The following is a 24,528-nucleotide window of genomic DNA, read 5'->3' as shown; positions in this document are numbered from 1 at the left end:
TAATTTAGCTTTTTTTAGCGTATTTCATCCCAAGTAAAGGCGGCACATGTCTAACATAAAAAAGCTCGACACATACAATAACATGTTGTGTCGTGTTGTGCCTACATAGTGTGATATTTTTTTCACGATGAATAAATGTCATGCTTTGTAGTAGCCTAACCCAGTGTCATCTTTGATTTTACACAAATAAATACATCTTTTTGTAGAATGGAATCCATTCCTGTTCGATCCATTTTAAGGTTTTCCTTTTCCGTTTGAATTGAATTGAATTTCAATTTATTGTAGTGCACTTTCTCAATGATTCCTATAAAAATGAAACTTTTCAAATTCCAAATGCCCCAACTGCAGTTGTGCCCAAACCCAAAGACATTCTCTCAGAAATCCACATTTCATTACCGTTAATCATTCTCACTCCCACACCCAAAATCCAAAAAATTATCAGAGATGAAATCGGCGACGATGATGATGAGAGAGAAGGGAAAGTTCATCTACAAAATATACAGAGCAGTAACCTTCTCTCTAACTCCATTAATCCACCTTCATCTCCGATTTCGCAAATGCCGAGGTCTAGAACATTCTTTTCGATGGCCGGAACGTCTCGGCCGCCCTTCTCTCAACCGTCCTCCTGGTCCACTTCTCTGGTTTCACGCCGTTTCTCTAGGTTTTCTCTCTTTCTCTCTCCTCCATTGTTGTTCAAAGAATCAACCAATTTTTATTGTAATTTAATTTGATTTTTTTTTTTTTTATTTGCTGAATGAATGGATAGGAGAAGGAATGGCGGCGATTCCGGTGATTCGACGTTGTTTGACAGAACGACCTGATATTAACATTCTTATGACTACTACTACACTTTCTGCATTGTAAGTTTCATTCAAACACAATTTATGTTTTGCAATTGCCAGATAATCTTATTCTACATTTCTAGTTGTTTTGTTGATAGTGAAATCTGATTTTGGTTTATGAATTTAAGATTTATTTTTTGAATTTGGGGTGGAATTTTGTGTTTTCATATTCATATTTGGAGTATAATTGGAATGAATTTGTTTGATTTTTGAAAGCCCCTTAATTTAGAAGGCAACCATTTGGCTTACGGAGTATTAATTTTCTCCACTTATTAGTACTTTTTTTTTTTTTTTTTTTTTTTTTTTTTTTGACATTAGCTCAATTAACAATAATGCATTACAAACTGTAGAAATTCTTTGGAAATATAATAATACAACAAATAAAACTTAAAGTCATCATCTTTGCTTGACCTTGATTGTTTGTTGACCTTGATTGTTTGAAACTGTTACCATTTGCCTTCCAATATGTTTCTTGTAATGACAAAATTGACAAAAGTATTGGTCATATTTCAAAGTCCAAAGATTTTGGGATACGATTAGAAGGATGGGGATAAAAAGGTCACGGGTAAGAGTTATATGATTGGAAGGATGGGGATAAAAAGGTCACAGGTAAGAGTTCTTGAGATACGATTGGAAGGATGGGGATAAAAAGGTTACGAGTAAGAATAACACATAAACTATTTAATTCAAACCATTGGTCTAGGACTACAAGCAAAAAGGGGATGGATGAAGGTGTGATCCAGGCCTATTAGCATAACAAGAGTCGCCTTTTCATGTGACTTGGTAAACTCAAAATAGGAGAACACTTGTCTCTCCTTTAGGTAGAGACTAAAGTGAACATGCTATGACCCCCCTACAAAAAAAAAAAAAAAAAAAAAAAATCAAATTTGCTCATAGGTGATCAGAATTAGATGATATAAAATGCTACCTCTTCTTCTTCAATATTGTTCTCTGTAGCATGTAAGGGCTAACTTTAAGGAGCTCATGCGATAAGGAGAGATTTAAATGTGTAATGAGAGCTTATATGCAAAAAAAAAAAAAAAAAAAAAAAAGAAAAAAAAAAGGAAGTATTACAATCACTTTGGTAATCCCCATGTAACTTGCAAGTATATTTTAAATTTGGTAAAAGTAACATTACCCTTTTTTTTTTATAATTTTATTTTTATTTACTTTGAGAATGCATGTGTAACTTTGACTTGCCAGAAATTACATCAACATATTCACTTTTTATTATTTATTTATTTTTTTGCTTATTTAACTAAACACTAAGATTGAATTTGCTGCTTGCTTGTGTTGTAGTGAGGTTTTGAAACACAAGCTCCCTCAAACCGTAATTTATCAGGTATATCATTTTATCCATAATTTCATATGTGCTTTAGTATGTTTTAGATGGATGCCTTAAATAGTTTTTATTTTTATTTTTTTTCCAAAATTGCTAAAAGTGGCTTTTAAATACTGGAAAAATTAGAAACAATAATCCCAACTTTCATGGATTTTGTTTCAATAATCCCAACTTTGGATTATTCTGGAATAATCCGAATTTTGGGGGTTGTTGATTTTCTTCAATTCTAAACCGTTCAACAAAAGTCAATGACCTGTTATGACATGTTATGTGCCACGTGTCAAGTTGTAGTTGGTAAAAGAAAAGAAAAATTTTAAAAAAAAATTCTAAAAAAGAAAAACTAAAAAGAAAAATGAGTTTTTCGTACCCTTGAGTTTTCTACCTTGTGCCCTCCTAAATTCAAATTTCTACATTATACCCTTGAGTTGTAAAATAAATGACTAAATTATTTTGCTGAACGACTTATTTAGCACCTTCAAAGACACAACTGCCATGTTTATTGCAAAAAAAGGGCTAACAACTTGAGTCCCCTCTAAAACAAGCTCTTTTAATTAAGTAGGAGCAAAAAAATTTCTTATCTTCCATCTTAAACAATCATACAAAACTTCCATTAATTAGCGAATAAAGAAGATTGGTGATTCCTCCATTGAATATAGATATAGAAGTGGTAAATAGATCATTTAGATGGTGTAGGTTTGAGTCAAATTGAGTTAGAGTCGTTTATTTTACAACTCAAGGGTACTATGTAGAAAAACCCAGAAACTCAAGGGCACCTTGTAGAACTTTGAATTTAAAAGGGTACAATGTAGAAAAATTCACAATCAGGTGTTCTTTTTACAATAAATCTTTTAAATGGTTTTTTTTTTTTCTCCTCAAAATGGTGCTTTTAAAATGTAGTTTTGACAAATTGTCCTTTGAAAAATTGTACAATTCACGATTTACTATTTGTGTAAATTATAGACACATGGGATCTTGTTATATTTGTCTTTTATATTTTTACAATATCAAATTTTTATATATTTTACTTATCTGTAATTAGAGATATCAATGGCTGAAAGTAGAAAATGTCATGTGTACAAGTCAAACTATTGCAACTTAAAGAGAATGAAAAACATTTATTTGGCATTGTTTTTATTAAAAACATAATTAATCAGTATATTGCAATCCTTTTAATATTCTTGGTCAAGTTTTATAATTAGTAATTGTTTATATTTTTTTTTCCATCTTTAGTTTACTTTCTAGAAGTCCAGAGACGAATATCATAACTCATCTTTGTTAATTAACACCTACTCCTTATACCAGTTTGCTCCATTAGATTTACCTGCTGTTGTGGATGCTTTCCTTGGCTATTGGAAGCCAAATGCTGTTATTCTCATGGAGAGTGAACTGTGGCCAAATGTTGTAATGGCTGCATCTAAAAGTAAGGTTAGTTCATAGTTATTTGGAAAAGTTTGTTCATAATCATTGGTTGGCAATTTGCTTTAGATTTACAGTTTTTAGGGCTATTTGTAGTATATTGTATGCTAGTTTTCACATTTTTATTATTCTTGTATGTTTTTCATAGAGTAAATCCAAGTTCATCTCCTTGATTTATGTTATGCATTGTTCTGCACGAAACTTTAAAGTAACATCATAGATCAGGGTTTTAGTGTTAATATGTAGTAATTCTATGTGATAGTTCTTCTGGTCCCTGTCCATGGGAGAGGAGAGGGGAGATGGGGGTATAGTTTCTGCTTGTGTTCATTTGCAAAAAAACAAATATTAAACACAATTGAGAAACAAATTTAATTGCCCACATATGGTATCTTAGCTGATCACATATGGTATCATAGTTGATCATTATCTGGTGTTTACATGATGATGTCATTGAAGTTTCAACTTTTTTTTTTTTTAACCTTTTTCAGATGGCACTAGTTTTGCTAAATGCTCGAATGTCTGAAAGATCTTTGAAACATTGGTCTGCACCCGCAGTTCTTCCGCTAATTGCCTTGATGCTTTCAAAGTTTTCCTTAATCATGCCATTGGTATACCGTCAAACTTTATGTTTAAAAACAACTTCCTGCTCTCATTTTATCTCTCAAGTTTAACTTTGTTCACAGAGCACGGGGGAGGCAATTCGCTTTCAGCTACTGCAAGCACCACCTTTTATAGTCAACATATCAGCTGACTTGAAATATTGTAAGAATACTCCTGCCTTGATTAACTGGATTTTTTGTCTTATGGTTAATTTGCTGTGTTGATATATATATGCAAGTCTTGTAATTTTTCTTTAGCATCCTTTTGTGTGTCACTGCTCAAGAGGTGTAATGGAAGATTCCAATTTACCTAGTTGTGAGTGTTTGTGTTTGCTTTTTATTTTTTATTTTTTCTTCTCTCCTGTTTGCTTCCTATTGGCCCCAAAACTGTTGGGTGGGATTGGGGGCGGGGGCGGGGGGTAACCAGAATAATATTGCAATATAAAGAAAGTAGCAGAATTCTATGAAGCGGGCACTTAAGTATGGGACAGAGGGAGTGGTTATTTTCTTTTTTTTGTGATGGATAAAAATGACGCTTTATTTCATCATGCTTCTGACTAGAATGGAATAAATATTATTTTGTAATAGATAAAAGGGGGCTATTTTAAGGCTTTATTAGTGTTGATTGTGCATTTGTTAGCTGTTGGAGAAATCGCAACTTCAACTAATGCTTTGAAAGGTGTTGAAGAGTTTTTGGCACAACTTAATCATAGGGAGGTTTGGATGGCTTCTTCGGTACATAAAGGAGAACATGAAGGTTGGTCAGAATTTTCACTTCATCTCATATTCATTATTTTTGTGATATTATTCCACCTTTTGGAATGACTTTAAGTTAGAATCATTTGGAATGACAACTAAAGTCCGACCCCTTCAATCCCCCCAACCAATGGCTAGTGTTCCTAAAACTTAGGCATCCACTAATACTAAGTTGGTTGAAAAGCATGGGGATGAAATGAACGTTTTTATAGTGGGCAATTAACAAAAAACAATTAGCTTAAAAAGTTAGTAATTATAGGAGGTGATTTATTTTAAACCTTGGAGAAAAGAAAGGTTTTGTAAAGAATCCAAGATTTTTATTTTCTTAAATTTACTTTTAACTAATTTATCACTGTCAATAAAAAAATCTATACTTTATTGGCTAGCACAACCCTATGCTAATGGAGAATATAACCACATGTCAATCTAACATGAATCCATCCTAAAATCTAACATGGAGAATATGGTTTGAATATTATAAAAATAATTTAGAGTAGTACTCCCTCCGTTTTATTGAGTTAGGAAAAGTGGAAATGGTAGATCTTTCATGTGACTACTTTTGCTTTAAAAGAGCAGAGATATAGAGAGTAAGGGATTTGTTTAAAAAAATAGGGCCCCACAAAGTGGAGTTTTGATTGATAAAAAATGAATAAAAGGTTGTCTTATAAGGAATAAAATAAAAGTGAATAGAACTTAAGGAAAACAGAAAGAGTATAAAAGTAATTTATAATTATAATATGAGTTTCTTATTTTGTGTTGTAGACTAAGTAATTTTAATAATTTAAATTTTCTCTTACTTTGAGAAAGAAAATAAGTTAGCAAAAGAGATTGTTGAATGGTCTAGAATATGCTAAAAATATCTGGGAACAAGACGAAAAAATAGGACAATTTTACAGCAAAAAAAATAGAAACAAAATTAAAAGGAATCCCAATAATCGATCCTGGCATTTCCGCTTCATTGTACATTGCCTTTACCACTAAGCTACCATTGAAGTCCCATATATCTAATTTGGGGGTTTCTAATTTTTCAAGCCATGTGGTGTAATGGACTGATATTACTCGGTGTAACAACAGTACAACGAAAGGGAAAACTCAGAAATTTGATTTAACAAATTAATGGTTTTACAACGATAGTAGTAGGTTTAGCCTACAAAGCTCCAATAGTGACTTTAGGTCACAACTCTCCTAAGAAACTACTCCAAAGTTCTGCCTATCTATTTCCTTTCCTTTCCTTCCCTCTCTATTTATACTAAGGACTATTAACCTAGTGAGCTAATATTAGTAGAATACCTATACTACCCCTCCTTAGGTTGATCTATTACATGTGGCCGGTCACACTGCCCATGTTCATTATAATTCAGATGAATGATATTGATGCTACAAGCCAAACTCAAATATTCTCTAGCATTCTTTGATGGATGAAACATATATCCTTAGTTATTGTACCTCTTAATCATGTCGTGTGGTTGAATTGTCTTCTTCCATGACAAAAGTTACATGGTCATGTCCTTTAGTGACATACTTGTACAAATACTTCTCCTCATTTTTGTAGTAACTCTCCCAATATAATGTGTGGGTTATATATAACACATGTCTTTAAATTATGGAACCACCTAACTATTATTTACCACTTTGATAGAATCCATATTTTGGTTCATGTTAGCCGACCCACTTATGGGATTAAGGCTTTGATTGATAGAATCCATATTTTGTATACGACTATATTGCACGGTCAATATCATCAAAAGTAGTTACATTACAAAAGTTTTTTTTGGAATTGTTTAGAACATTTTTCATCAATTAAATATGGCCCACATGATCTATTCTTAGTAGGGATTTCACAACAAATGAATTCATTAATGTCCCCAACATTTAGGCTTGAATATAGGATCATGATGGTTTGCAGTGCATTTAATCCATCTAATGACTTGCATTTTTGTGTTGCAAATATTGTTTATATCGATTACTATCATCCATGTCCATTTAATGTATACATTCACCATGAGAATAAATAGTTAGTATGTTTTTGTTCTAACAAAGATGAAACAAAAGTTATTAAAAATGTATATTAATTTATGTCTTTAATTTCTTTATCTTTAAATCTGGAGCAACTCAGATATATTTGTGCAAAAAATGTAAGGATAAAAGTTATAAATTTATGTAGTGTCATTTTAAGTTGGAAAAATGGAAATTAATAATCCCACCTTTGTTCGGTCTTCCGAAAACAATCCTACCTTTGACCTATATCTTCTTCTAACAATCTCTTAGACCTAAAACCTGTTAAGCAGGCTATTTTTTTTTTCTTTCTAAGTCTATTTCCTCCCACCAATCCACCTCCATAGCACCACCCCCAATCAAACAGCAACCCCACACCCAGCCATGCCATAAAATTCACTAACCACCCCCGAAAACCACCTAACCACGCCGAGAAACCCCAAAAGTTCTCAACCACCCCCGAAAACCCCCCTCCCCCTAGGTAGCAGCATACCATTTTCTAAGGCTAGGGAAAATCCATCCCATAATCAAAGTTCTCAACCTCATCCGAAATTAAGGTAAACCATTTCCAATTTCAGTATTATGAGAGGACCCATTTGATTTTTTGTGTGTTTTATAGGAGAGAGAGTTGTGGATTTTTGTATGCCCTTTGGTCGACTGCAGCATTTTAGGGGTTCTTGGTCACCATTCCACCATTAGCAGAAGGTCTAATTTGGATGGGGGTCCGGTTGTCGAGGAAGGCGGTCGAGGCGAGGATAATGAGGGAAAGGGATGGCCGTTCATTCTAGGGCGGTGCAGGGGGAGTTGGTGGGGTGGTTATGGTCATTTAGGTCTTCATTGGCGGGGCTGAGGTTGTATGTGTATGCTTTATTTTTTTTTTTTTAAATCTAAAAAATGAAATAGACCTATAAAATGGCAACACGTGGCAACTAACCTAAGATAACCGGTTACCAAAACAATACAACCGGTCAGGGATTGTTAGAAGAAAATTAGGGTGAAAGGTGGGATTGTTTTGGAATAATTGAAAGGTGAAATTGTTTTCGGAAGACCGTGTAAAGGTGAGATTATTAATTTCCATTTAACCTTTTAAGTTTGACCTTAAAAGCGATGATCCTAAAACCCTAGTTAACAACTGGTTCAAACCTTAACAAAATTCTCTTCAAGTAAAAGCTCAACAATCTAATTTTAACTATAATTGCTAACATTAAGCAATATACAGAGTATACAAGAAAGATAAGTCTAAATTACTTGCTCCACAAGCAAACTAAAAAAATAAAATAAAAAAAACTAGTTTATTAATTAATGAATCAATATAGCCCTCTAATTAATTGGCAAAACTTTGGAAGCTCAAGACACCCCAAAACTTATACTGGACAATACTAATATTTTGTATTAAAAACTAACTTGTAAAATCCTCACTTTAGAGTAAGTAATAAGCAATAAAGATAGTTATAAAAAGGGGTTGTGATTTGCAACAAATATGTTCTGGAATTGATTAATCAGCCTTGGAGGAATTGCATGGGAAATTTGTTCAAGCATGAGTTGAACTTGAAAGTTAAAATAAATACTCTCTTTAGTGAGCTTTTTTGGTTGGTTTACTTATTTTTTAAATTTCCTTAACTACTTTCTACACGCATTTGAATTATATTTCTCCAAAAATGTTTTTGATCATATTTGTTTGTGTTAAGTCTTGTGCAATTTTCTTTTCAGTAATGCTTCGAGTTCATAAAACACTGGTCCAAAGCCACCCAAAATTGTTAACTGTTATCGTGCCTCGACATCCACATCATGGGTTAGACTTTTCCCAGGTGGAGTATTTATCTATCTGTAATTCTCTATTCTCCTATTACTTGTGGTAGTTTTATGTGACCACTTTGTTTGGACCATGAAATTCAAGAAGTGCCCAACTCTTATAATTTTCACAAGGATAATATAAAACAGTTGGCACATTGCATTATGTAAACATTAGTTTCTTATATAAATCTAATTCTATTATTTAAAATGCACTATTCCACTACTTATTGTCCAGCCAACAGACTGATTGACATAAGCTTTATTGGGGATCAAACATCATTGAATTTTCATCCAGCATTATCATGGTTGAGGATGAAAACTTTTCTTATGTTTGTTGTCATTTTTGAATTGCATCGATCACCTATTGTATTCTTTAAATTGCATCCATCACCTATTGTAATCTTTGAATTGCATCCATCACCTATTTAGACTGATTAACATTTTAGAGGGTTTTAAATATAAAGGTTTCATTGTTGAGCTTAGTATGCTTATAGTTTGACTGATTTAATCCTTTGCTTTCGTAAATTGCATACCTATACAAGGTTTCAAGTTTTGATCGATATTTACGGAGTTGATTATCCTTCTGAGGTGTATTTATATTTTTATCTAATAATATACCGTTGCTTCAATCATGTGCAGGCATCAAAGAAATTAGGGTTAACAGTAGCTTTGAGGTCTGATGGGGGTATACTTACATCAGCAACAAATATTTATGTGGCTAATACATTAGGTGAACACTTGCTCTCGCTTTTCCTGCTAGTTTTGTCAAAGTGATAGTGCTTCAAACTTACCTACAAGTTACATTTGCACTCCTCAAACCCCCCCCCCCCCCCCAAAAAAAAAAAAAAAAAAAAAAAAAAAACTCTGTTCTCAACTTCAAAGAAAAAGATCACATTAATACATCACTGGTTAAGATTTTTGATGCATCTTCACTAGCCAATTGGATCCTGTAAACCTTAGTTATGGACAATGAAGGGAATTATGCAATCTATGTGGAGCAAATATGGAAAGTCATAGTCTGTCATGTAAATCACTTAACAAAATAAAAAAGTAGTACTTAAATTTAAAGTTTTTCCAAGGGTTGTAAAGCCACTATCATCCATATATGTCCTGGATTTGAATACATGCTACCATCGAACATTTTTCTTGGAATCACCTAAATCAGGTAATTTATAGGTGATTTAAGTGTTTGTAAATTTCTTGTGTAGAATTTATTGAAAAAAGGAAAATGATATTTAATTCATTAGAATAATTAATCAAAATACAATCATCCACATTTGAGAGGTGGATTCTCTTCCAAGCTTTTTTTCTCTACAAAAATTTCCAATGCCTTATCACTATATTATGCTATCTTTTTATTTTATTTCCCACACATCCCTCCTTACTCATAACTTTTGAACTCTCATTTTAGCTCGTAAGACATTCCTGATAACATTATCATAACTAACACTGCTTATGAGGTAGATTCCCTTTGTTTCCGCTGATCACATTATCATAACTAACTCTGATTGTGAGTTAGATTCCTTTTTTTATCCGTAGTCTCCTATTTGCATAAGTGAATTAGGGGCCTAGGTTGGTCCGTTGCACTTTTCCCATAGTATTAGATGACCTCCAACTCCAAGGGATATAAAACCAACTTTTGTTAGAACTTTCTGGCTTAGTTTAGGGTGTTTGCCTCCACTTACCCTTATTCTTAGAAGGCGCCAATATGTTGTCCTTACTCCTTATTTACCAATTACCATGAAATCGTGAATAAATTAGCATGTATTACAATAGTTGTGCATGAAATTTATGATTCAATCCTTTTATGTTGCCATATATTTTTTTTGTTTGCAATAAAAGACATACTATGATATAGATTAATGGTTAAGTTTCTAATGCTTAAATTTGAGATCAAGAGTTCAATTGTGTAAACCATATTTGCCTACTGTAGTAGTTGAGAGCATGGTACAACTAACTTATGTTATTTAAGCCTTTCTCAATCCATTAAGTGGTCTGCCTACATAGAAGTCTTCCCCTTAAAGTGTAATAGAGAGGTCTTTGATCTTAAATATATCACCCACTCATAAGGGGGAATTGAAAAGACATCAAAGTTTATGGCAACAATTTGCAAGCTAGTAACATGTATATGCATTGGCAATTTACAAATCATGCAAACATAAAAACATATACTACCTCTGTTTTATATTATGTGCAACATTTACAAAAAATGGTTGTTACACAATGTGTACAATTGTTTTCTTTCCTTTTTAAGTTGTCATTTTTTTCTTTCTTTCTCCTCATCACATGCATCATTATCTTTCTCTCTCCATTCAACACCTACAAATAAATTTTGTCTATGAGTCCGTACAAGCTTATTTGTTACACATAATGTCATAATATGAAACAGAGGTTGTAAAATGGTATTAAAAGGACATAAAGCACAAATTTACAAGAGGAATTGAAAAAAAACTATTTAATGTAAATTTGCTTGATCTTCCATTGGTCTCACTATGCCACATTTTCAGAAACACCTAAGATCACATCTCCTCCATGCTTATTTAATGGGTTTGAGGAGATTTCTCATGTCTCACTGTTACTATAAAATGCTCCATGGGAAACAATAGCAACATCCTCTCTAGCTTCTTTTCTGCAACCTTTTTTTTTTTTTTTTTGAATTAGGGGCCTAGGTTGATCCGTTGCCACTACCCATAGTATAATATCATTTCTCATCTTCTACATAAATAGAAATGTAACCTCCTAGTCGGGCTATTATACCATTTCCCTCTTTCTCGTAAATGGAAATGTAGCCTGTTGAATCTAGCTTTATTTCTTTTTGTACAAAGCATACTTAAGATATTTAATGGTTAAAATTTGCTAATTATCTTTCCTCTATTAGTCTATCTTGATTGTTGAACTCCTAGGTCAATTTTGCACCTACAAATTGGAGCTAATGTAACACCGGCAAAACCCATGAATATTGCACACGTGCATGACTTGTTTTGTTCTTCCACTCAAGTTCCTTGACTATGATAGTATTGGACTTTTTAATTTATGAGGAGTGTAAAACATTTATGACTTACGGTTGGGATGGGAATGAGGGGGATTGTCCCATAGATGAGACGATTCACTTTCTTTATTTGTCCTTACAATCAATCAATCAATCAATCAATCAATCAAAGCCTTAATCCCAAAAGTGGGGTCGGCTAACATGAACCAAATTTGATTATTCCGTGTAGTCATCAACATAAATCTTTCTCCTCCATCCCTTACGATCCAAAACTTCATCCTCACGTAAATCCATGCACTTCATATCCTTCCTCACTCCTTCCAACCAAGTCATCTTTGGTCTCCCTCTTCCTCGTTTAATCCCTCCATGGTCCCACTCTTCCACTCTTCGCACCGGTGCACCCTCGGGTCTCCGTCTTACATGTCCAAACCAACGCAGACGATTTTCCCTTAATTTATCTACAATGCCCGCCACACCTACTTTCTTGCGAATAACCTCATTTCTGATTCTATCTCTTAAAGTGTTTCCACACATCCACCTTAACATGCGCATTTCCGTAACCTCCATCTTTTTAATATGCTCTTTCTTAGAAGCCCAACATTCTGTACCATAGAGCAACACTGGTCTTATGGCAGTCCTGTAGAATTTTCCCTTCAACTTTAAGGGAATGCTGCGGTCGCATAACACTCCCGTGGCCGCTCTCCATTTAAGCCACCCTGACTTAATCCTGTGGGTCACGTCTTGATCAATGTCACCATTCTTCTGGATGATCGACCCTAGGTACTTAAAACATTCACTCATGGTCATTACAGATAACTAAAATTTGTAAACGATAATTTTTTATTTGTGAATCATTGGATTCTACTTGAACATCTTTGCTGGTGAGTTGTGATCATGTTCATCTTAAGGTTGTCTTACACTTAACATTTTGCTTTTGGGTGATTTAATCTCCTTTTTTGAATAAGTGAAGCAACTTCTTCCTTATTTTTGTTCTAAACCTAAAATCTCTAAACTTTGCTTCCCATAAGCTAAATTTTTGTTAAACATTTTTCTTTGTTTGAAAATAATGGAATCACGGTAAAATAGAATCAAAGGAATATTTGTCAATCTTCATTGAACTTTTAACATTCCCTAGTTCAATTCCTTCATCACTTTACAGGTTTGTTTTATATTAAGGCAAAGTTATACTTGATTCATTGATTGGGTCATTCTTACACTGAGGACAATGATACTCATGCCCGGTAAAGATTAATAATTCTAAGAGCAGAGCATAAACAAAATTAATAGAAGTTTGAAAGACATAACAAATACGTCTTTTTTTAAAAGTGATACACTTTGACTGCCACATAGTTTTAGGTAGTTTAATTGACCTTAATATAATAAGATTTAAGTTGGTAGTTGGGTGTAATGGATTTAAATCATCTTTCCTTATTCTTTAACAAGCGACTACATACCTAAGCTGATATCCCCGAATTCATTCATTACAGTAAGAAATCTATTTTCTTTGACAAACTACGTACCAAACAAAGGTGGCGAAGTGGCCAGGGAAGAGCAGCCTTCCTGACACAGGCAACATAATGCGCGCTTGGACGAAGAATCCCTATTCTATTTATGAATGGAAAATAAAAGGAAGAATTCCACTCCTTAGAGAAGGGGAATAAAACGGGAGACTCGGCCCATTCAAATCAAAATAGAACGAGCACACTCTTTTCAGGTCCTTCTGCACTCACTTTGTGGTTAAAAGCCCAATGCTCTACCAACTGAGCTATACACCCCAAAAAAGATTGCTTTGACTACAGAACCATGCCGGTTTATGAAGAAAGGCTTCTGGGAATAGAATCAAGAGAGAGAAGTGCGTGGATTGTGTGCGCACCCTTTTAAAGGAGTAAGAAAAAGGCTTGCGTGCCGAGGTCATGGGGCCGGAAGCCCCTGATCCATTTTCCATTCATAAATAGAATAAGGATTCTTCGTCCAAGCGCGCATTCTGTTGCCTGTGTCAGGAGTAGCGGTCAGAGGGTGGCAAAGAGCGGAGAGGGGAGGTTTCGAAGAATTTGATCAGGGAAACCACAGAAAATGAATCTGCTAATGAGGGTTACAGATTCGGACACTACATTACTAGCTTATAAATAAAGAAATGCTCGGGCTCCTATTAAGCTTCGCTTCGCGCATGATAACGGCCCCCCGGTCTCCCCGATCGGTTTCGGTTCGGTGGTTGGTTTTTGGCCGCACGTGCCAGTTGGTCATGCTGTGCGCTAGGGAACAAATGAAACTTTGCCTAGCGGCTTGAACCCTTCGATCAAGAGATACCTTAAATCAAATCAACTACGACATCCCTTGCTTCTCGCTGCGAGCGGCTCCTCGGTGCGGTAGCCTTTGCTGGCATATTTTGAGAGTTTTCTCTTGGACTCGGACGTGGGCTTTTCAAACCATCAAGTGGGCTTGTTCCCAACCTTCTGTGGACCTTTCTTCTCTCCACTCATTTCATTCAATGCCTGCGGTAAGGCAAGGCGCGACCCACAGCCGGTCTATCGCACTCGCCTTTCCCAAAGGCCTTGATCGCACTTACATGTTATATACTTCACCGATAGCGATTTTCAGTTATCTTTTGAACCAGGAACTACGCGCAAAGCTGAGGGAGGTCAGCTGTGCAGGACCGTAAGACTTCCTCAACTTATTGAGACAAAACGAATGGCTAGCTTAGTCTTAGCTCAAAATTAAGATCTAACAAAGAAAATAAGAAGAGTTGGGAGGAAAGATTGAGTCTTTAAGTAAGCTTAAGCCAAAAGGTTTCTTGCAACGGTAGCTTTAGGCTACCACTCTCCAAAAAGTCACTTGAGGTCACAACTCTCCTAGGAGGTAGCTCATAATCGGCTTTCCTAATCCTTACCCCTCTCTTTCTCTCTCTCTCTCTCTCTCTCTCTCCATGGTTTCAAACCCTAGGATAATTTTAGACTGAGCTTTTGCCTCGTGTGCACAAGTGGCCTCTCTTAGTTCATTGCATATTTTCCCTTATTATACTAATGCCCCTAGGTCGGTTCATTACATTTAGATAGTGGAGGTAATAAAGTAAGGGATGTGAGGAGAGAAAAAAATTTAGTAGTTGTAGCTTGTAGGTATGTGTGGGGACCATGAGAGGAGAGAGATATAATATTATAAGGTAGGAGTTTGCCAAACAAAGAGTCAAAGAGGAACTGTAACACTTGAAAAAAACGGCCGCATTATGAAAGTAGTACACTTTAAAAAACGGAGGGGATAGACAATTTTTCCATAGCTTGCAGTTTTGGCATGTCCTTTTGTGATCATGATGAGCTTGTCAATGTAGTCCAATATGTTCGCATAAAAGGAAAAGTTTCTTTCCTTACAGCTTAGACTAGAGGGCTGTCACTCTGTCTGTCTGTCAATAAATTTATATTTATGTTTTTTTTTTTTGGAAATGATTGATTTTGCAGGTGAACTAAGAGAGCTTTATAGGTTGATGCCCATTTCAGTTATTGGGGGGTCTTTCTTACCAACTTCATCTGGTCATAATATTGCAGAAGCCATGGCAGCTGGATCTGCTGTTCTTACAGGTTGATTTTGCTGTTGGTTAACCTATAGTGTCATGACATGTTTTCACAAATTGCAAAATGATTTGAGTAGTATACTCTATTTCCCAAAAAAAGATTGTTTAACTCGAAATATGTGACTCATGATTCACCAGATTATGCGTCAAATTCTCGAAACAAACAGGGTTTTTTTTGGACATAGACTGTTGTTTTAGACTTTTAGCTACATCAGAGAAGCTTCTTAAAAGTTCAGAAGCTATCAGAGTATCTGGGCCATATTTTGCAATTCCTCCACATAACAGTGTCGGTGTAATATGGGATACCTTCTAACTATAATAAGTAATTTATTTCATTACTTGAAAAAAAAACTCTTATTTCTGCGATTAAAGGATTTGTATTCTAAATCCAGGTCCTCATGTTGGTCACTTCTCACACATGGTATCATCAATGCAGAGCTTCAATCCTATGTCCATTCTACAGGTGTGTGTAACAAACTTGTCAGTTGCTCTGTGTCTCTTGAAAAATTTATGTTTGTTGGTTGATGGCTAGAATATATAATCATTTAAGGTGTGCTCAACATACTTTGCATCACTTTATAACAGTGTTAATTCTCCAATAAGGTCTAAGAGAAGCTAATAGAGGTCAGATATTGACTTCATGTGACTGGTTGTCCCTGAAAAACAGAATAATCTTACTTGTAGCTTTTCATTGGATGAGCTTAATTTTTTTGTTGTTTATTCAGCGTTATGATTGCTGGTTTTTTGTTTATTAATTGGTTACTATAAGTTTCTCAAATGGTAAAGATCAAGGGAATAGGAAGATTTATACTGATACTCCCTGTGTACCTTATTGTTTGTCCCATTGAGTTTGCCCATACTACAACCCACTACATTTTGACCCGCCACTTCTCTCTGTCATCAACTCCTCCGAGCCAAAATTTAAAAGTAACTTCACCCCATTGGAGCAAATAAAAGGGGCAGAGGAAGTAAAAAGTAACTGGAATGTGTACAGAAATGGGTTAACAGAGAAAAAATGTTAACATTGGAAGTGTGTTTTGTTTCCTAATGTATCCAGTCAGGGTTACATTGTCTTAAAAAATGAATTACTTCTTCTTTAGTTATTGTGGATCCAAGTTGGTTGGTCTATTGCGTAAATGTAGCCTTTTATATAAACACTGTTCTCCAAAGAGCAGAACGAGGAAGCATCATTTTGGATTCCACAATTTGACTATGCTTATCAACCTCCATCACTATAATACTATATGCAATTATTAGAATTTTCCACAAAACCTTTACATTTTGTTTATGAGCAAAGAAGGGTGGAAGGAGTAATGAAATGAATCAATATCTATTAGTTGTTTGGTCTATGGCGTAAATGTAGGATTTTATAGACACTGTTTTCAAAGAGCAGATTAAGGAAGCATTATATTGGATTCCACAAATTGACTATGCTTATCAAGCTCAATCACTATATGCAATTATTAGAGTTTTCCACAAAAAAACGTTTACAATTTGTTCATGGACAATGAAGGGTGGAAGGAGTGATGAAATAAATCAATATCTGCTAGTTGTTTGTCTATCATTTTGGATCATACAGCTTAATCTTACTAAAATTGCATTAAGCTATCAGACCTATCTTCCTTAGGACAATTCCTGCACTGCCTCGGTCAATTATGCATTGAGAATTCTATACCAATACATAATGCCCCATCCAATCTCAGATGAAGTATCTATAATTGTGCATTGAGAAGAAAAAAAATGATATCAGCATGATAGATGTAGAAACAGGTATGTTTCTTTGAGCATTGATTTAATGAGAGCAATTGAAATTTGAATTTAGTTATTTTATCTTGTGTGTTTCAAAGGTTGAATAGCTTGTCTTTCCAGTACATGATTGACTCCTTTCTTATCTCAATTATATTCATTGGGAAGCTCACTAACTGATGTGAAGGAAATTATGTATGAGTTGAATATTGCCAAGGGAATATAGATCGGCTTAGGTTATCAAGATATTATTTTGTTTTGATGTCAATTATATATAGTTTCAGTAAATTAAATTCCTCAGATGATCCGAACTCTTTACATCTTCATTCTTTATAAAGCTTTTTATGATGTCCATCCTTTTGAACCTATGATTGTAAAAGCTCTCTCATTGCTTTATGCAGGTTTCTGGAGAAGCAGAGCTAATAAAATCCCTCCATGAACTCCTAAGTGATCCCCTTAAATTGGAAGCTCGGCAGACAGCTGCAAAACAAGCATTTTATGCACTATCTAGTGGGGTCCTCTCGCGTGTGTGGATACAACTTGATTGGTTTATTCTTAAAAGGCTTCCTGTTTGAGCAGGAAAATCTAAAAGATATGTGAATGTTCAATTCGAAGGAAGTTTCTGCATTCAAAAGAAACAAAGTTTCTGCAGTTAAGTAAATTGTTTTTTACTTGATTTAACTTGTTTGAGTTGGTATATTGTTGCTTTTCATTACAATCTATGTTACTTTGACGTGGTAGGACACTTAGACACTTCATAAGCTATGAAAATCACAATTTTAAAACAACACTTTGATGAGTTTAAAGGCTGGTTAAATTACCTAGTCACAAGTGCCGTGAGGTACTGTATAGACCACCTTTGGTGCCTTGTTCCTTAGAACCTCCACCATGGTTACCTCCATTATTACATAGAATCTTAAGCCCTTGCGCCTAGAGATTCAACTGCACTGAGTGCCCCTATAACCCTCCCCTGCATATGGACACTAATTACCTTGTGGGCTTTGAGAAATGGTTGGGAGAAGACCTTTTATTACCAATCTAAAAAGAAAGGAAATTGTATTCTTCATAATTCTAAGATCTCTCTCTCCTTGGACATGATTTTATTTTTCTTTTTTGCAGTGCATTGGCTTGTTATTATTAACTAAAATGCTTTCAAGGCGTACTATTTTTCATGCACTAGGGAAGATACAAGATTGGCTCGCTGGTTAGTTTACTTTCTCGTTTGATCTGTTTTGCTTTCTGCATTGAATCTCAATTGCTAATCTGCGGTGCAGTCCTGTGGTTTCCCTAACGCGCATTATATGACTGAGATGAATCTATTCATTGGTCTAACCATCTGTGTATACTACAACACTTGGTGCTTACACTACTTAGCATAGATAACGAGTTACATTAGGACAGTTATATGCAAATTGGAAATAGAAGTCATATTTTTACTGCAGTATGGTTATTGGAGTATCTAAGTATCTTATTACAATCTGATTACAAGACTAAGGGCCTGTTTTGATTGACTGAACTGAGCTCAGGTGAATTGAGTATTTTATGAGAGGAGGATATTAGGAAATAGGAACTAAATTGAACCGAAGAGAACAAGCCTTAAATGACTAACAACCAAAATCATGTCTTAGCAGTTACAATTCCTTTTGCATGCCCCAAGTTTACAATAAATTTATTCTAAATCGAGGGCGGCGCACGTGCGACTTATTTACAGTTTTTTTTTTTTTAATAACAAAACACGCGAAATTTTATACCTCAAAGTCACAAAATCGCAGAGCAACAATGGTGGAGAGAGAAAGTGAGAAAATGCAGAGAGAAAACGCAAATAGAATACCTTGAGGATTCAATCATCAATGGAGGAGAATTCATCATCGAACTTCGATACCACAAATTGGAGCAATCTCATCCACGAATTGCTACAAAAACATAGGCAAATTGAAACTCCATTGTTAGGTGATTTTGAGAACTCGAATTCTTATGTTGAAATCGATTTAAGTCGATTGATTATAGAAGAAGAAGAAACTAAGAGTTTTGGAGATGAATTTGTACCAATCTTTGACGATAACAAGAATCTAGACAATGGAGGTATTCAAAATTTTGGAGGTAATCAAATTAACGATGCAGAAGAAGCAATTGACAATGCAGAAAATCAAGTGGTTCCTCGTCAATCAATTGATTCAAATTCAGAACAAAAAACCAAATCAAATGCAACTGAAGGTAATTTCTATAAACTTTTGAAGAAATTTTGGAATTGTTATTTTTGATATGAATGTTACTTATATGAATGCAACATTGATATGAATGTAAATTAGTCTAGAGAAAATTCAGATTGTATATATGCAAAAAGTAACCCTTTGAATGCATAAATGTTACCCTTTTCATGCATAAAAGTGACCCTATTTATGCACAAATGTTACCCTCAGATTGTATGCAGAAAATTCAGATCGTATGCCAAAATTAACCCTTTGAATGCATAAATGTTACCCTTTTCATGCATAAAAATGACCTTGTTTGTGCACAAATGTTACCCTAAGATTGTATGCAGAAAATTCATATTGTATGAAAAAATTAACACTTTGAATGCATAAATATTACCCTTTTCATGCATAAAAGTGACCTTATTTATGCACAAATGTTACCCTCAAATTATGCAAAAAGTAACCCTTTGAATGCATAAATGTAACCCTTTTCATGCATAAAAGTGACTCTATTTATGCACAAATGTTACCCTTTTGTTGCCTCCAATTTGAATGATATACTGGGGTTTTCAATAAGAAAGCATACAACTAGATACATCACACACACAAAAATAGTAAGTGAGAAATTATGTGTGTTGTGCCGAAGGAAAGAGAAATTCAGGTGATAAGTAAACAAAGTTAGTTGAAATGGTTGATGAAGAGGATGTAAATGTAAAAACAAGAAAGCCAAGACAAGTAGCCATTACAAGATCGAATTGCAAGGCATGCATAAGAGCAAAAGTGAATAAAGAAGGACAGTTTGAGGTGGTGGCTCATGTTATTCAGCATAACCACGAGCTAACAAGGTCACAGTGGCATTATTTGCATCGTTTTGAAAGAAAAATGACAGAGGAAAAAGCTGAAGGAATCAAAACAATAAAATCTTCAGGTCTAACTACAATGGACAATTACAATTACATGAGGACAGAATGTAGGTCATAGTGTTGTAGATCACCTGAATTTCTGCAGAAGGTTAAGAATGAAACAAATTGAGGCCGGAGATGCTCAAACTTTAGTGAACATTTTAAATCAAGAACAATCGGAGGATCCAAACTTCTTTTTTAGAGTGAAGTTTGACAATGAAGGAAGAATTTCCAATATCTTTTGGAGCGATTCAATGATGCTAGAAGACTATAGGATATATGAAGATGTGCTTGTCTTTGATACAACATACAGAACCAACAGATATAATCAGATATAATCTTATATGTGCTCCATTTGTTGGCATATATAATCACTGGCATAATTGTATGTTTGCATGTGCTTTTATTGGAGATGAAAAAACAATATCATTTGTGTGGCTATTAGAAACCTTCTTGAAGGCTATGGAGAATAGAACACTAACTTCAATATTCACTTACCAGGACCAAGCATAGCAAATGCAATTGAGAAGGTAAAAGATTTAGATTGACTTCTTACAGATTTTAAGTTCTGACAATAATGTTACCCTTTTAACCGTAAAGTTACCCTTTTAACTGCATAAAGTGACCCTTTTTAATGCGTGAAGTTACCCTTTTAACCGCATAAAGTGACCCTTTTATTTTCAATGTAGGTGCCTCATAATACAAGGCATAGACTTTGTATCTGGCATTTGGAACAAAATAATGCACCATCGAATCCTAAGTGGAGCAGCAAGGGATACCATATCTTCTTTTAGAATTAAAAAATTCATTCCAAAAGTAACCAGGTTTTCACTGCAACAATAAAAAATAAGACCAACATTAAAAAAAATAAAGGAAAAACAAAAGATAAAAAAATAATTATCATAAAAAATGACACTTAACTTCCTATGCACTGAATCATCATTCAGCAAAAAATAATCGAGAACTTCCAAATGTAACTTAGGCAAACTTCTGAAAATCCGAGCATTACCCCTCAAAAACAGAGTCACAAAAGGCACATCCTCACCTACTGACCCACAGTCCATAAAGCACAGGGATTAATTGGCTCTGATGATACGTCCATAAACAATTTCAGTGGGACCAGTAGGAACATTTTCAATAGGTCTAGAAAATCCAGCACCATTAAAACCTTCATCAACAACTTCATTATCATCATTAACACCTTTTCTATGACCATTGTCATCATCCTTAGGAATATCTTCATTAACACCTTTTTCATGACCATTGTCCAGGTTCATCTTCAGGAACATCTTCTTTATTACCTTGTTCAGGTTCATAAAAACCACGAAACTTCTCATGCACAGATTTCATCTTATTACACTCATTAATTAAACCATCTAAAAGCTTCAAGTAATGAGGATTAGAGAGTAGCTGCTGAGTTTGAGAAACCACAACAGCATCATCAGAAGATAATGAAACAGTTCTTACGGATGAAACCATTTCACTCAAGGTTTGAAAACCTGAACCAATAATAAAACATCCATGTTTTTTTAACCAAAAGAAATTTTTCATGAACAACCTACAAACATATGAACAAAGAAGAAACTAAACAAATGTCACAAATAAAAATAATAAAAAAAAAGTAAAAATTCAGGATATATGCATAAAGTGACCCTTTTAACTGAATATTTAGGGTAACTTTAGTGCACATAAAGGGTAACTTTTGTGCACATAAATGGATAATGACTAAAAATATATTTATAAAAAAAAAAGAAAAAAAAAACATAACACTTACATCAGTTGAAATTTCTTTAATTTCATCATCAGTCATCACACCTTCTAGAAGCTCAAATTGAACAATGCGGCCAGTTGTACCACTTGTAGAAGCACCCTAATCATATCCCAAAGTACGAGGTTTCTTAACAATAGTTTTCCTAATATCAGGCTGTGACACAGGATATGTAGAAGTATCCAATGGTCCCTGCCCATAACCACCAGCTTTGTTCTCTAAATTAATCCGCTTTTTATCTTAGCATCTGTCCAATGTTGAATCAAAGGAAGGGTAGTACTTTCCTTTTCTTTTTGAAAATCTAAACGATGAAAGTACAGAATTTGCAATGCCATCAAACAACCACTAACATTTTGAACTGTTTCATCATTTTTATACTTATGAACAATCTTCTTTAACTTTTTCAAAACATATGAACACCAATCAAAAGTTTTAATTTCATCAGCTTCTTCAACAGCCTTTAGCAACTTCAATGAAACAATCCTATTAGTAGTAGGAGCTAAAAAACTAAACATAGCATGAAGAACAAAACACCTCTTAAATTCTTCCCCTCCATCAACCAAATAAACCATCCGAGACTCCAATTTTGACAAATGAAGAGCTTGCTTATCAGAAAGGCCATAATATGATCTCCATGCATGAATAATACATTTATCTACACTTCCATCTTCATCATTTTTCTTAAGTTTAGGATCAGGAATATCATTCATAGGCAAGCAAAATACATCGCATATATCATTCGTAGTAACCACAAATTCTTTACCAGTAGCAATGGCAAACATGCAGCTACCATCATTGAAGTTTTCAACGAGCCAAGGTAGCATTTGATGGTCAAGAGTTTTCAATTTCAAATGTAACAAACCACCAAAACCAATTTCTTCAACAGCTTATTTTTGGTTAGAACTAAACTTCTGCAACAAAAATTCCAACGTATGTGGTCTATACCTTGCAATCAAGCGTCTTTGGTCTCTAAATAATAATAATAACAAAAGAAAAGTAACTTAAACAATATAACTACAAACAAAATATAAGTAAAAAATGCAAATGAAAAAACATGTATGCTTACGCAAAAGTCTCATAATCAGAAACCAATTCCCATTGAGAATCAGGCACTGTTTTGGCCTTCTCAGACTCTGGTTCAGCCTTCTCAGTTACTATTTTGGCCTTCAGGAACTATTTTGGCCTGCTCAGGAACTGTTTTGGCCTTCTCAGTTACTGTTTTGGCCTTCTCAGACTCTGGTTTGGCCTTCTAAGTTACTGTTTTGGCCTTTTCAGGAACTATTTTGATCTTTTCAACTTGGTCTTCTTAGGTACTGCTTTGGCCTTTTTAGTTATATTGTATAAGTTACTTTTCTTTTGTTATTATTATTATTTAGGGACCAAAGACGCTTGATTGCAAGGTGTAGACCACATACGTTGGAATTTTTGTTGCAGAAGTTTAGTTCTAACCAAAAATAAGCTGTTGAAGAAATTGGTTTTGGTGGTTTGTTACATTTGAAATTGAAAACTCTTAACCGTCAAATGCTACCTTGGCTCGTTAAAAACTTCAATGGTGGTAGCTGCATGTTTGCCATTGCTACTAGTAAAGAATTTGTAGTTACTATGAATGATATATGTGATGTGTTTTGCTTGCCTATGAATGATATTCCAGATCCTAAACTTAAGAAAAATGATGAAGATGGAAGTGTAGATAAAAGTATCATTCATGCATGGAGATCAGATTATGACCTTTCTGATAAGCAAGCTCTTCATTTGTCAAAATTGGAGTCTCGCACTACTAAAATTCGGCTAAATTGCGACCGTTTTTTTACGACCGTCAGAAAAACGGTCGCAAAATTCATATTTTGCGACCGTTTTTTATGCGGTCGCAATATTACGACTGCTTTGAACACGGTCGCAAATTTGCGACCGTTTTACGACCGTTTTTAGCCTTTTAGACGGTCGCTAGGATGTTTGAACAATTAAAAATAATTCCAAATTAAAATAAACCGTTTGCGACCGTCAAAGACGGTCGTAAAATGTCATAATCTGCGACCGTCAAAGAGACGGTCGTAAATGTCAAAATCTGCGACCGTCTTTGACGGTCGTAACCGTCATAATCTGCGACCGTCAAAGAGACGGTCGTAAATGTCAAAATCTGCGACCGTCTCTGACGGTCGTAAACGTCATAATCTGCGACCGTCATAGAGACGGTCGTAAATGTCAAAATCTGCGACCGTCTCTGAGACGGTCGTAAATGTCAAAGAGACGGTCGTAATTGTGTTTTTTTTTTATTTTTTTTATTTTTAAAAAAAGGGTATAAAAGAGATTAAAACTCACCCTAACCCTAATATTTTCACAGCCGCTACTCCTTCATTTTCGTATCTCCTCTCTTTCCTTCTCACGTTCTTCCTCTCTCTAATTCTCTTTCTCTTTCTCTTTCTCTAAATTTCCTCCCGTACTATTTCCTCTTCTCCTTCTCCTTCTCGTTCTCTTTCCTCACCTTCCTCCATCTTTGTTTCTTCTTCATTTTATCTTTTTCTTAGTATTTATGTCAACTAATGAATTGTAGTGTTGTATTTTCGTCAAAGTTTGGTATTAATGGTCAAATTCGACCATAAAAATTCCAGATCTTGAGTTTTT

General features: G+C 34.6%; 1 protein-coding gene across 1 annotated transcript; it reads left to right on the top strand.

The window, feature by feature from the left end:
* The first annotated feature begins 218 nt into the window (after positions 1-218).
* LOC145617691 (putative 3-deoxy-D-manno-octulosonic acid transferase, mitochondrial) lies at positions 219-19,432 on the top strand. Its single transcript, XM_081672430.1, has 14 exons — positions 219-661; positions 767-860; positions 2,142-2,184; positions 3,487-3,609; positions 4,089-4,208; positions 4,284-4,362; positions 4,840-4,956; positions 8,661-8,758; positions 9,384-9,474; positions 15,183-15,302; positions 15,688-15,758; positions 17,443-17,692; positions 18,161-18,245; positions 18,814-19,432. The coding sequence occupies exons 1-12, from the start codon at positions 445-447 to the stop codon at positions 17,614-17,616; spliced, it is 1,347 nt and encodes a 448-aa protein (XP_081528556.1). The 5' UTR covers positions 219-444; the 3' UTR covers positions 17,617-17,692; positions 18,161-18,245; positions 18,814-19,432.
* The last annotated feature ends 5,096 nt before the right edge of the window (positions 19,433-24,528 follow it).

Source organism: Chenopodium album, chromosome 26 (assembly GCF_948465745.1).
Source record: "Chenopodium album chromosome 26, dcCheAlbu1.1, whole genome shotgun sequence".
Classification (NCBI taxonomy): Eukaryota; Viridiplantae; Streptophyta; class Magnoliopsida; order Caryophyllales; family Amaranthaceae; genus Chenopodium; species Chenopodium album.
The sequence above is the reverse complement of the archived record's forward strand: the minus strand, read 5'-3'. Positions and strand labels throughout refer to the sequence as shown.